Source organism: Petromyzon marinus, chromosome 59 (genome assembly GCF_048934315.1).
Source record: "Petromyzon marinus isolate PM22_M1 ecotype Great Lakes invasive population chromosome 59, UKy_Petmar_22M1.pri1.0, whole genome shotgun sequence".
Lineage (NCBI taxonomy): Eukaryota > Metazoa > Chordata > Hyperoartia > Petromyzontiformes > Petromyzontidae > Petromyzon > Petromyzon marinus.
Window position 1 is genome coordinate 377,414 of NC_133725.1, and position 12,910 is coordinate 390,323.

The 12,910-nt window shown below is 51.2% G+C and overlaps 1 protein-coding gene across 2 annotated transcripts in view; it reads left to right on the forward strand.

The window, feature by feature from the left end:
• LOC142905817 (uncharacterized) overlaps positions 1–12,910 on the forward strand; it is a 112,579-nt gene that overhangs the window by 97,114 nt on the left and 2,555 nt on the right. The window contains exons 6-13 of one of the 2 annotated variants that reach the window (XM_076052957.1): positions 3,269–3,523; positions 4,477–5,038; positions 5,254–5,541; positions 6,827–6,945; positions 7,664–7,708; positions 8,181–8,303; positions 10,862–10,900; positions 11,880–11,933. In XM_076052957.1, the coding sequence (XP_075909072.1) occupies positions 3,269–3,523; positions 4,477–5,038; positions 5,254–5,541; positions 6,827–6,945; positions 7,664–7,708; positions 8,181–8,303; positions 10,862–10,900; positions 11,880–11,933 (1,485 nt within the window). The remainder of the gene's footprint in view (positions 1–3,268; positions 3,524–4,476; positions 5,039–5,253; positions 5,542–6,826; positions 6,946–7,663; positions 7,709–8,180; positions 8,304–10,861; positions 10,901–11,879; positions 11,934–12,910) is intronic. The other variant, XM_076052959.1, reaches the window with a different exon arrangement.

A 12,910-nucleotide genomic window follows, 5' to 3' on the forward strand; every position in this document is an offset into this window, starting at 1 on the left:
CCCATTGTGATGATGACGCTGCTGCCCATTGCGATGACGACGCTGCTGCCCCTTGCGATGATGACGCTGCTGCCCATTGCGATGATGACGCTGCTGCCCATTGTGATGATGACGCTGCTGCCCATTGTGATGATGACGCTGCTGCCCATTGCGATGATGACGCTGCTGTCCATTGCGATGATGACGTTGCTGCCCATTGCGATGATGACGCTGCTGCCCATTGTGATGATGACGCTGCTGCCCAATGCGATGATGACGCTGCTGCCCATTGCGATGACGACCCTGCCACCACTACTGGGGACGATGCCACTGATCCTGCTCATTCCGCTGATGATTCTGACGATGCCGATGTCCACATTGGCAATGGCAGCAGACCCCCCCCCCCCACTCCCTTCCCCCCCACTGCCCCCCCCCCGCCTCCCCACTCCCCGTGTGGTGGCACAAAGAGGCCCTTAACGTTCCACAGTGGAGAATTCTCAGGGAGCTGCAGGAAAAGTTCTGAACGGTTGCCAAACCCCCCCCCCCCCCCACCGAGAAGGGGAGAGACGCGGACTTTGCGGCGCGTGCTGGGCTGTGGGAACGCACAGCTGCGGTGCAGTCACGAGGGTACGCGCGTGCGTGTCTGTCTGTCTGTGATCAGTCGGTCCGGCAAAAAAAACAACCCCCGTGCCTCCTCGGTGGTGCTGGAAACGGTAACGCCGTGGTGGATGTGAGTGAGCAGTGCCATGGATGGGAAGGCCGATTCCAATCGGCTGTTCCCCCGCCCCGCACCTCCTCTCCCCTGCCTCATGGCGCTCGTAGCCACCGCAGCGGCGCACGTGGGCTCTGGACGGAGTGCGAGGGGCCGGTCACCCCCTCCACCTTCAATTTAATTTCCACAAAACTGTCATACTAAGCTTTTGCGGGAGACACCATGGGGTCAGGACAGGCGCCTATGACGTCTCCTGGCCAAACCCTATTTGGCGGAGCCAGGAGATTGAACCCGCACCCTCGGGGTTCCTCCAGAAAGGGCGAAAAGCCACTGCGAGTGGCCACGTGGAATGTTCGAACGCTCACTGCGGAGGAGAGGCTGCCACTCCTCTGCCGGGAGCTGGATCGGTACCGCCTGGATCTGCGATATTCAGGAAGTGCAGTGGACCGGCTCTAGCTCCAGTGACCATGAGGGGTGGACAGTCCTCGACTCGGGGCAGGAGACTGCCAAACAACAAGGAGTGGCTCTTCTTGGAAGTGGCCTGGGAGCGTGGCGGTGAGGTGTGGTAAGCTGTAAGCCCCGGGCTACTGTGGGCTCACCTCCCCATCAACAGAAGGCGTGGAATGGTGGTGGTGCTTACGCCCCCACCAAAGATGAACATGAGTGGAGGAGGGATGCAGGCAAGGCCGATGAGTCAGATGCCCTCTATGACCTCCTGTCACAGGTGCTGGCTAAAGTGGCCCCTCGGGATAGAGTCATCTTGTTGGGTGACTTCAATGCCCAAGTTGGTCATGATACTGGCACCTGGCCTGGAGTGATTGGAAGGCTTGGGCCATATCAGCTCAATAACAACGGTAGGACCCCACTAGACTTCTTTGCGGCCCATGGGCTTGTAACTACTAACACGCTGTTCCCGCATTGGCGCATCCACACAACATCATGGATGCACGCCGTGTCCAAGCAAGAACATCTGCTGGACTTTATAGTGCCGAAACAGTGGCTGTGGGCCCATGTCCTTGACACTAGAACCTACCGTGGGGCTGATCTGCCCACTTACCATCAGCTTGTCATCTGTAAGATGCTTCAGCCATTCTTCCACTCTGGTGGTGGGTATCCATCAGAACCCCATTCAAACCCACAGTGGCCTTGTCTCAGCTATCTGATGAAGGTTGCAAATGAGAATTGTGTCATCGTTTGCAGCTGGGGTTGAGCTTTGTGTAGTGGTTAGCAGGCCACGCTATGAACCCAGCGACGCGAGTTCGATTCCTGCTCAGGGTCAGCGACGATTCTATGAACCGGTTATGGGCCTCCCCTAAGTCGACTCAGCCTCAACATCGCCACTGGGGAGACAAAGGCGGTCGGGCGTGGTGCTGGCCACCCACCCCCTCGTATGCCGTGCCGGCCTTCACAGGTGCTACTCGCTAACAGCACTTGCCCCAACAATCTTTGAAGTCTATACGGGGGATCTCTGTCTTTTGTGTAGTCGTGTGTGTGTGTTTGCGGGTGTGTATAGGTGCTACTCGCCAACAGCACTTACCCCAACAGTCTGTGAAGGCTATACGGGGGATCTTTATCTTTGTGTATTCACTGCGGGGAGTGGTGGTACTGCGGTTCTCACACCGCGCTACCAGCCCAGCCCCCCTCTCCCCCTGGGTTACATCTCGGCCAAGGCTATGACATCATTGGCGAGTGATATTTGAAACAATTCCAGGCCTCCGCAAAGTTGACTCAGCCTAAGACGGTGCATGTGTGTGTGACTGCCAGTATTGGGGATCTAACTGTGACCCGCCGTGGTGCTGACCACAATATCCCATCGCGTGCCGTGCCGGCCTTCATAGGTGGTCGCTAACAGCACTTTCCCCAAACATTATGTACGCTTATACGGGGCATCTTTACCCTGTGTATCTGTGAGCATTCGTGTGTGTGCCTGTGTGATTCAGTACGCAGAACAGGGGTAGAACCTACAAACTCTACACACTCACAAAGGTCCCCGTATCGCCTTAACCAAATTGTTGGGGCAAGTGCTTTTAGTGAGTAGCAGCAGCGCCTATGAAGGCCCGAACGGCACACGAGGGGTCTGGGGTGACACTCTTAGGGTGCCACGGTGGCTAGGAGATGTTAACTGCCTCGCCTGGTACACAGGAGGTCATTGGTTCGATCCTGGCCCTGATGCCCGTTGTATATTTGGAGTTTGCGTGTCTCTCTCTCCCCGTGGTCGCGTGGATTTTTGTCTTGGTCCTCCAGGGGTTTCCCTCCGAATTCATAATCAACATCACCACGCGTTTAGAGTACGTGTCTCCTATAAATTGCCAAGTGGTCAGCCACTACGTTGAGCTGTTATCATTTGCGTTGGCCAGGTCGCTTCTAAGCAAGAGCTACGTAGCTCAGTGGGGCCTTACACCTGGTACAATAAAATACAAAATAATAGTTTAGTTTATCCCGTACAGAAGGAACAGATGGAGTCCACAGTTGCTCTACTACCTTTTCAAGGCGAGCCAGGGTAATGGCACCTCAACAAACGACGAGTGGATTGGCAATGGCTGGCGATGATGATGATGATGTGTTGTCTCAACGCAGACCTTCAATGGGCGATTTCAGGCCGGAAACGGAACTTTGCTCAACGAGTTGGACTCGGGCCCAGGCAGGCCTCCCGTCGTCAAGGAAACGGTTGCCGGGGCGAGACCTCCCGGTGCAGGGAGTGCTGGACCGCTCCTCCACAAGGGAGCGGTTGGCACGGCAACTGCCTCCTCCTCCCAGGGCCCGCACGGAGCGGGGGGCGGCAAGAGGGGGGGCGGCCGGGTGGATGCCGGGTCGACGGTGAGGACGGACAAGGTGAGACGACCATCATCCGTCGCGGAATGATGATGACGACGACACTGATGGTGGTGATGATGCTTACAATAATGCTGATAGTGCAAACGATGATGCTTATGATAAGGATGATGATGCTAATTATGATAATAGTGATGCTAATAATGATGTTTTTATGCAAATGATACTGATGGTGATACTGAAGATGATACTGATGCTTATGAAATTATGCTAATTATGCTTCTGATGATGCAAATGATACTGATGGTTATGATAATGATGATCACGATGATGCTGATGCAATTGATGGTGATGCTAATAACGATGTTGATAATGCTAATGATGATGTTGTTACTGATGATGATGCTAATTATGATACTGATTATTATGCTAATGATGATAATACTGATGCTCATGATGATAATGCTAATGATGATGCTGATGGAGATGCTCATGACTATGCTAATGACGATGCTGATGATGATGCTGCCTTGGGTCCACGTATGTGCTGTTCACGTCCGTGAAAAGTGAAATGAGGCCGAGAATAAGAAATCGTGATTCGGCTGGCACGCGATTAAACGTCGCGTTCGGTGGCAGGGCGAGTGGGGAAGTGCTGCCCCCTACCGTGTGTGGACCAGAGTGCCACTTGAAGAAGAAGTGTCTCAGAGGTAGCTCTATAATATCCGCTTCCGTGGGCCGTTCTCTGTGTGTATCAGAGTGTCACTTGAAGAAGTATGCAGCTCAGAGGTAGCTCTATGATATCCGCTTCCGTGGGCCGTTATCTGTGTGTATCAGAGTGTCACTTGAAGAAGTATGCAGCTCAGAGGTAGCTCTATGATATCCACTTCCGCGAGCAGTTCTGTGTCGGGCGTCGAACCCAGGCCCCTTTTCTCGCCGTGAGGCAGGGCGCTACCACCTCACCACCACCTCGTCGCCCACTCACGTTGCCATCTGCCTCCTGTTCCCTGCGACAGCAGCGGCAGCCACCACCTTCCCTCCCATCGCGCCCGCTCAAGCCAGGACGCAAAGACCTCGCACGTCCAGCCGGGAAGCCATCATCACCATCCTTACCATCGTCACCACCGTCACAATCGTCGACATCGTCACCATCCTCACCATCCTCACCATCGTCACCATCGTCACCCTCCTCACCACCGTCACCAACGCCACCATCGTCACCAACGCCACCATCGTCACCAACGTCACCATCGTCACCATCCTCACCATCGTCACCATCGTCACCATCGTCACCATCGTCACCAACGTCACCATCGTCACCATCGTCACCATCGTCTACATCTACATCCTCCTCGTCGTCGTCGCCCTCATCTCCAGCGGTGCCAGGCCCCACGGCTTTTGGGCCACCGGCGCGAGCCGGCGGGACGCACGGCGCGGCCCCCCACGGCGCGGCCCCCCACGGCACGGCCCCCCACGGCGCGGCCCCCCACGGCACGGCCCCCCACGGCAAGGACCCCCACGGCACGGGACGAGCGAACGCCACGGCTGCCCCGACGGGAGCGACACCGTCGCCAAGCGGTAGGCGGGGTTGTCACCTGTCCTGGATCAACCTGGGGCTCATCCTCCTCCTCCTGCTGCTGTGAGGAGGAGGAGGATGAGGCAACCGCATTCATACAGCTCTCTCCTCCTCCTCTTATTCCCCTTCTTCTTCTTCCTCTTCTTCAGCTTGCTCCTCTCCTCCTTCTTCTTCCCCTCCCGCCTGCTGAAACGCCCCCGGGTGCTCTGTACCACAGAGGTGGCAGCCCGACCGACCGGCCCGACCGCGATGACCGGGGCGGCCGTCACCACCGAGTCGAGCGAGCGGCTGACGGCCGGCAGTGGAGGCGGTGGTGGCCGTGGCGTTGGTGGCGGTGGCGTTGGTGGTGGCGGTGGCGGTGGCGTTGGTGGCGGCGGTGGCGTTGGTGGTGGCGGTGGCGTTGGTGGCGGCGGTGGCGCAGTTGCGGTGGCGGTGACACCGGTGCAACGCCGCGCCGGGCCTCAGGGAGGGACCGATCCGACGGTGGCCACCAGGGTGGACACAGGTGGGGGCTTGTGTGAGTGTTTGTGAGAGTGTGTGAGTGTTTGAGTGTTTGTGAGAGTGTTTGATTGTGAGTGTTTGATTGTGAGTGTTTGTGAGAGTGAGTGTGTGAGTGTTTGAGTGTTTGTGAGAGTGCCTGTGAGAGTGTTTGATTGTGAGAGTGTTTGTGAGAGTGTGTGAGTGTTTGATTGTGAGTGAGAGTGTTTGTGAGAGTGAGTGTGTGAGTGTTTGATTGTGAGTGAGAGTGTTTGTGAGAGTGTGTGAGTGTTTGATTGTGAGTGAGAGTGTTTGTGAGAGTGAGTGTGTGAGTTTTGATTGTGAGTCAGAGTGTTTGTGAGAGTGAGTGTTTGATTGTGAGTGAGTGTGAGAGTGTTTGTTTGTGAGTGAGAGTGTTTGTGAGAGTGCGTGTGTGAGTGTTTGATTGTGAGTGAAAGTGTTTGTGAGAGTGAGTGTTTGATTGTGAGTGAGAGTGTTTGTGAGAGTGAGTGTTTGATTGTGAGTGAGAGTGAGTGTGTGAGTGTTTGATTGTGAGTGAGAGTGTTTGTGAGAGTGAGTGTGTGAGTGTTTGATTGTGAGTGAGAGTGTTTGTGAGAGTGAGTGTTTGATTGTGAGTGAGAGTGAGTGTGAGAGTGTTTGTTTGTGAGTGAGAGTGTTTGTGAGAGTGAGTGTGTGAGTGTTTGATTGTGAGTGAGAGTGTTTGTGAGAGTGAGTGTTTGATTGTGAGTGAGAGTGTTTGTGAGAGTGAGTGTTTGATTGTGAGTGAGAGTGAGTGTGTGAGTGTTTGATTGTGAGTGAGAGTGTTTGTGGGAGTGAGTGTTTGATTGTGAGTGAGAGTGTTTGTAAGAGTGAGTGTGAGTGTTTGATTGTGAGTGAGAGTGTTTGTGTGAGTGAATGTGTGAGTGTTTGTGAGAGTAAATGTGTAAGTGTGCTAGTGAAAGTGAGTGTGTGGGTGTGTGAGTCAGAGTGTTTGTGAGTGTTTGTGAATGTGTGGGTGTGCGAGTGAGTGTGAGTGTAGTGGTAAGCACGCTTCACTACGAACCTGGCGATCCGGGTTCGATTCCCGCTCACGGCAAACACCAGTGACGATTATCTGAACCAGTCCTGGGCCTCTCCTAGGTCGACTCAGCCTCAAATGAGTACCTGGTTCGGTGTGTAAACATCGCCACTGGGGAGACAAAGGCGGTCGGGCGTGGTGCTGGCCACTTACCCCCTCGTGTCCGGCCTTCATCGCTAAGAGCACTTGCCCCAACAGTCTGTGAAGGCTATACGGGGGGTCTTTGTCTTTGTAGGGGGCCAGGTCACGAAGGAGGAGGCGGAGGAGAGGAACCCCCACCTGCACTTTGTCCGAATCGAGTGGGGCAAGGAGATCTTCCTCATCCCTGGACTCCCCGGTCCCCGCGGCGACCCAGTACTGATCCCTTATCCCCTCGCACCCCTCCCCCATCCCCCCCCCCCACCCTCCCTCATCCCCTCGCACCCCTTTGAACATCCCGGCTGGTCCCCGCTGATCTTCTCTCATCAAGGCCATAGCCATGGAGTCAACATTGGGGGGGACCAAATCTTACAGGGTGTCTGGGGGCTCCCCCCCCAGGAAAAAATCTAAATTTGAAAACTAATTTCCTGCCATTTCCTGCCTAAAACATGGAAAAATTCACTAACACATAGGATGGACTTTTTATTTATTTTTTACAATAATATCTAATAGTGGATTGCTCTGTTTTTTACCTTTTTCTTGATTCATTGTATGTAATGACAGAGATTAGGGATTAATAAAGTACAACCATAACCACAATCACATAAACAGAAATCTATTTTATAGCAATATATTGGGGGGGATATTTTGAGCATATTTGAATATTGGGGGGAGATGTGTCCCCCCACCAATATATATTATAATTACGGCCTTGTCTCTCATACACTCACACAGAGACCCATAGACTCACACACAGAGACCCATAGAATTACACAATGTGCCACACGTTCACCTCTCATCTCAACCGTTCCATTGCCCTGCTGCAGCTTTGCCAAGGTGTTCGTAATATCGGTCCACAAATAGCAACTGATGTAATCCTGTTTCTGTGTTCCGTCGCCCCCTCCGCCACTCCCACCCCCACCTCCACCACCAGGGCTTTCAGGGACCCCGAGGATTTCCTGGAATAAAAGGTGAAAAGGTGAGTGAGAGGACTTCATCATCGTCGTCATGGTTGTCACTGTCATCGTCATCGCTGTCCCCATCATCACTATCGTGATTGTCGACTCAAGTCTTAAACGAGCATCCTGGGGCAGTGTAGGGAGACAAAGGTGGCCGGGCGTGTTGCTGACCACCCACCCACTCGTGTGCCGTGCCGGCGTTCATTGGTGCTTGCGCTAACAGCACTTGCCCCAACAATCTTTTAAGTGTGTCCAACACTGTTCAGGCTAGATGGGGGGAGGGAGTTACTTGTCTGTGTGCGTGCGTGTCGCCTCAAATAAGTACCTGGTGCGGTGTGTAGTAAACATTTTGCCACTGGGGAGACAAAAGGCGGCCGGGCGTGTTGTTGGCCACCCACTCCACTCCTGTACCTTCAAAGGCGCTGCTGCTCACTAACAGCACTTGCCCCAACAGTCTGTTACAGGGGGGGATCTTGTCTTTGTGTGTCTTAGGGGGATACTGGGTCTCTAGGCCGGGCTGGTGTTGGGGGGAATCCTGGCCCTCCTGGGCCCCCCGGCCTTCCGTCCATCATCGTTGTCCACCGGGAGCCGGGTGACGACTGGAGTTCCATCAAGGTCAGAACGCCTTCACGTAGTCATCATCATCATCATGTTCATCATCATCGTCGTCGTTGTCACCACCATCATGTTTGGTGAAAGACTCAACACAGAAGATCCCCTGGCGTGGTTTGATTTTCCACGACGCTGATCATGGTCCACCCCATACGCCGCACCACCCACTGCACAAACCATGGCAGCAGTAGATGCGCAGATGGGAAATTAAAAACTCTCCGGTAGTGGTGTGGCGACTGTGGTCATCCAGAACAGAGGGCGCAGTACAGCGGGTAACGACGCAATGCCCCAATACACAAATACGAAGGAGACATCAAAGCGACGATGATGATCATGATACAACTACTCCGCTGGCTCCTGCTGGCTTGGCCACCTGAGTGTGAAAATGTAGTTATTGTTCTGCATCGACATCAGCCATACGGAAGAAGATTGGTGCCGTCATTGTCAAGAGTCATTATCGTCACCATCATCATTGTCGAAATTTTTTGTGATCACATCATCCTTGATATTATCAGCATCATCATCGTGCTCATTATGCCTATCGTCGTCCTCATCACCACCACAGTTCTGTTACTCTGTCGCTGGTCCAAGAGGGATTCTGGTCGTTGTCGTGAAGCGCCTACCTACTGGATCTCCTCTCTGTTTCAAAGAACAAATTTGACCTCAGGTCTTCGCTCTTTTGCCAGCTTCACATTCCCTATTGCCATACAAAAACTGGAGGAAGGGCCTTTGCTATTGATGCCCCCAGGGTCTGGAATGCTATTGCCAATAAACTGCAACTTGAATCACTACCTATGAGATCTTCACTCAAAACTGCTCTAGAGGAGTTGTACAACCCTAGCTGCCACTGCTATTCAGTGGCCTAAAATATGGCTCTAGATTTTGGTGTTATAATTTATTTATGTAGTTTATTGTTAAAAATTCGGTCACAGTCCCTATGATCACTGTTACATTAGATTTATGGCTTTTATTTTGGTGATTTCGAAAAGTTTTTTTTGTTTTGGCCATGTTTTTGTTATTGTAGTACGGAGTTAGACTGATGGCTTTAATCTTAGTTGTCTTGTGGTTGTTGTTGTTGTTATTTGACTTGCATCTCACTGGGATTTTTGCACACAGAGTTGGTGTACGGTGCTATTTCAGAGTTATTTTGATATTTTTTCCTGTATTTTCTGTTTGCACAGTCACATAATCGCTTTAAGATGTTTCTTGTTCATGTTTTTTGTTTGTTGCGTTTGCACCCGATTCAAGAGCCGAATGGCTCACAGGGCTATACCAAATAAATGAACTATGAACTAATGAAATGAACTATGCGCACGGGGCCGAGACGCGGAGAGGCGGGGCCTAAAGAAGATGGGGTGGGGCCTAAAAAGGAAAGGTGCGAAGCCAAAAAAAAGGAAGAGACAAATGGAGCCTAAACAGGAAGGGGTGGGGCCTAATGAGTAATGGGGTGGGGAATAAAGAGGAAGGGGTGGGGCCTACAGAGGATGAACTTACCTGTCAGTTTCAGGTAATACAATCTTGTACAGTCGACTGTAAATGCATAGCTATACAGGTCACCAGACTTCAATAGGGATTACCGTTCGTACGGCTGTTTTAGTACAAGACACAATGGGCTTGCATAATGCCCCATGCATAATTTACGTTGAGTACCATATAAATAACTCAAACGGCAATGAATACCCACAGTGATTTATAGGCATTCATTAATCCCCGCTCCCCACTTTGCGCAAGAAGAGCACACAAGTGATGTCATCACATCTCTCCCTCTATTCAAGGAACGTAACAGGAGGACTTCTCCACAAATCTGGCTGTCACCTGATGAAGCTAGTTGTACTTACTGGCAAAAGGTCGGACTCAGATTGTAAATGTTTTGGCTTTGTTCTCCAACACACCGGTTTGATGTACTCGTAACGAATTGGCACGTTCTGTTTACGTGACAACCCTTACTAGTTGGCTGTGTCGGGTGGTGGCGGGTTTAACAACACATTTATATATTTACGCGATCTAACCCAAAAAAAACTATTATGTACAGTTGACTCTCGATTATCCGCACCGACGAGGAGGACGGCCGAGGAGAATTCAAAATCGCGGATAATCCAAAAAGTGATAAATCTGCGGATCTCTGTGCCAAAAACTAACGATCAAACGATCGATGCACGTGCTCATTGATAACACTTATCTGCTCCCGTGCAAAAGCCTCTACGCCACTAAGTGGATGACAGCAGAGCCACGCCAATCAACAGCAATCAAACTCCTCCCACCCTTGTAAATATATTGAAACTACTGTACTGTAGGGGCGATCACGTAGATATCGGATTAACCATAGCAATATATTTGTTCGGTTTAAGCATGTCACTTGTAATAAACATTTAAAAGCATAACATTGTATTACTGTTTGTTTATTACTAATTTGGGCTTAAGGGAAAATCCATGAGTTATTAATTCATGTCAAAATCTCAGGTGCACAGTTAATCTGCAAATCGGATAAACTGCACGTAGATACTTGAGAATCTACGATAATTAAATATTTTCCCGTTTATTTTCTGTTTATCTCTCCACAGCAAAGCAAGTTTTACAAGACGCTCATTGACAATTGGCCGGTAAGAATTAAACTTTTTTTTATATCATCAGTAGTAGGTGCAGTAGCAGAATCATCATTATCACCCCCAAGAAGTGTTATCTTCCTTGTAGCATCATCATCAGCGGCATGATCATCAGCAGCTGTACCAGCAGCATAATTCGCACCTCGGATTATATATCAGAGTTGACTACGTACAGTGCGAAAGTTCAACATAATACATACATCCTTGATTCCGTGCGTAAGGTCTCTATTTGGTGTTTGAACATCTTAACGCCTGTTTTATTGCCAGAAAGGGTAACACCTATTCTTATTTTTCATATTTTGATACTGGCAAAAAGGTCCCATGATATACACACAATCGCTTTATCTTCCATAACATCATCAGCAGCAGCGGTAGCATCAGCAGCAACGGTAGCAGCCAGGTGACCAATGACTGCACGCGAAAAAAAAACGAAACGTCCATTTTTGGTTCCGCATTTAATTTGCATAAATTCCAGCTCTGAGAATCAAGCACGTGGCGTTGGCAGCGATGGTGGAAAGTGCTGCCCCCTGCCGACGCATATTTACCAATGACGTGAAAACTGAAGTTCGATTGGCTCTGTCGTTGGCCGATGGAGGCTTATAGATTAATAAATAACAACTGAGATTATACCTGCACGGTCTAATTTATAATCATAATATTGGTCGTGAAATCTTACGTGCATACATATGTCTATATAGACGGGAGGTAACCCGTTCCTGTATTGCGGGATGTCTGCAAGTTGCAGGGTGGGTGTCCCATTCACCACCGAAAATCTACAAACGCGGCAAGCGGTTTAGCGTTCATTTTATTTAGAGAGGCGTAGTAGCGGCAGTGCCATTGTGTTTAAAGACGTCGTTACTCACACGTACGTCATCGGAACGGAATGGGAAGATTAAAAACAAACGTGAAGCGCACACGCGGAATGCGAAAGGGTAAATCGCTAATTTTAACGTCACAATTTTGTGTTTCTCGACAGAGACATCAGGGCCCTACGGGCCCCATGGGGAGGACAGGGGACCCAGGCCCCAGGGTGAGTATTGAACTCTTGATGCCCCCTGGTGCTGTTGGGGTTTACCGTTCACCGTTGCTGAGCGCAGGCCCGGAGGCGGCGAGGAACAGGCAGGGCCGACGAAGGCGCGAGTTTGAAGAGCTTTGGCGAGAAACGAGGCGACGCGAGGGGAAGAGGCAGGAAGTGTTACAGGCCGCGGTGTGGCGTGTGGGTGGGTGGGCGGGCGAGAGAGCGTGTAGGCGAGGTATCGAGTAGTTGAGTGAGTGGGTGGGTGATGGTCGAGTTGTGTTGCTGTGACCAACAGTGTGGTGGTTGACCACAAGGGGTGTGGGTGTGAGATGAATCCAGTCGGCGTGAAATATAGACGCCGGCGGAGAAATCGGCGGGTGAAGTTCCCGGGAGCGGTGGCCGTGTTAGTAGCGGCAGCGGAGTGATAAGGAGGTGACTGACCGCCGCTGAGCGGGTGACTGGAGTGAGTCAGGGAGTGCTGGATGATCGACCGCACTGACTGATAAACTTTCAATAAAACTGTATACGCGGTTAACCCTTGATTACCCACGGGTGAGTTACCCACGGTTGCGAATTAACCGGCACTCATTCGTGCCCTCTTTTGAATGCTACACGCTGCTATCTTAATAGTAGAGGTTTTATTCGTTTGGAATTTAAACTACAAACCCGCCAACCCCTTATCAGTGCCCTACCTTTTTAGAGACCAATTAAGACCTTCTTTGTCACCCAGCGCCTTTCTAAATCTCAACGTTAATCCTACAGAGTCCCATCACGGGAGAAACATAAACAAATAGACAATAAAATGTGTCGGTATTGAAACGGCTGTCTGCTTTATGGACCTGAAAACTCAATTTCCCTGTACAACAAAACCGTATTGGTAAGCAGGTTTGGGGTTAGAGCGCACGAGCATAAATGTGTCGTTAACCCCGCCAACCACCAGACGTGGCCAAATGAGTAAGGTTTGTCGCGTGAACAAAACGTGGCGCAGT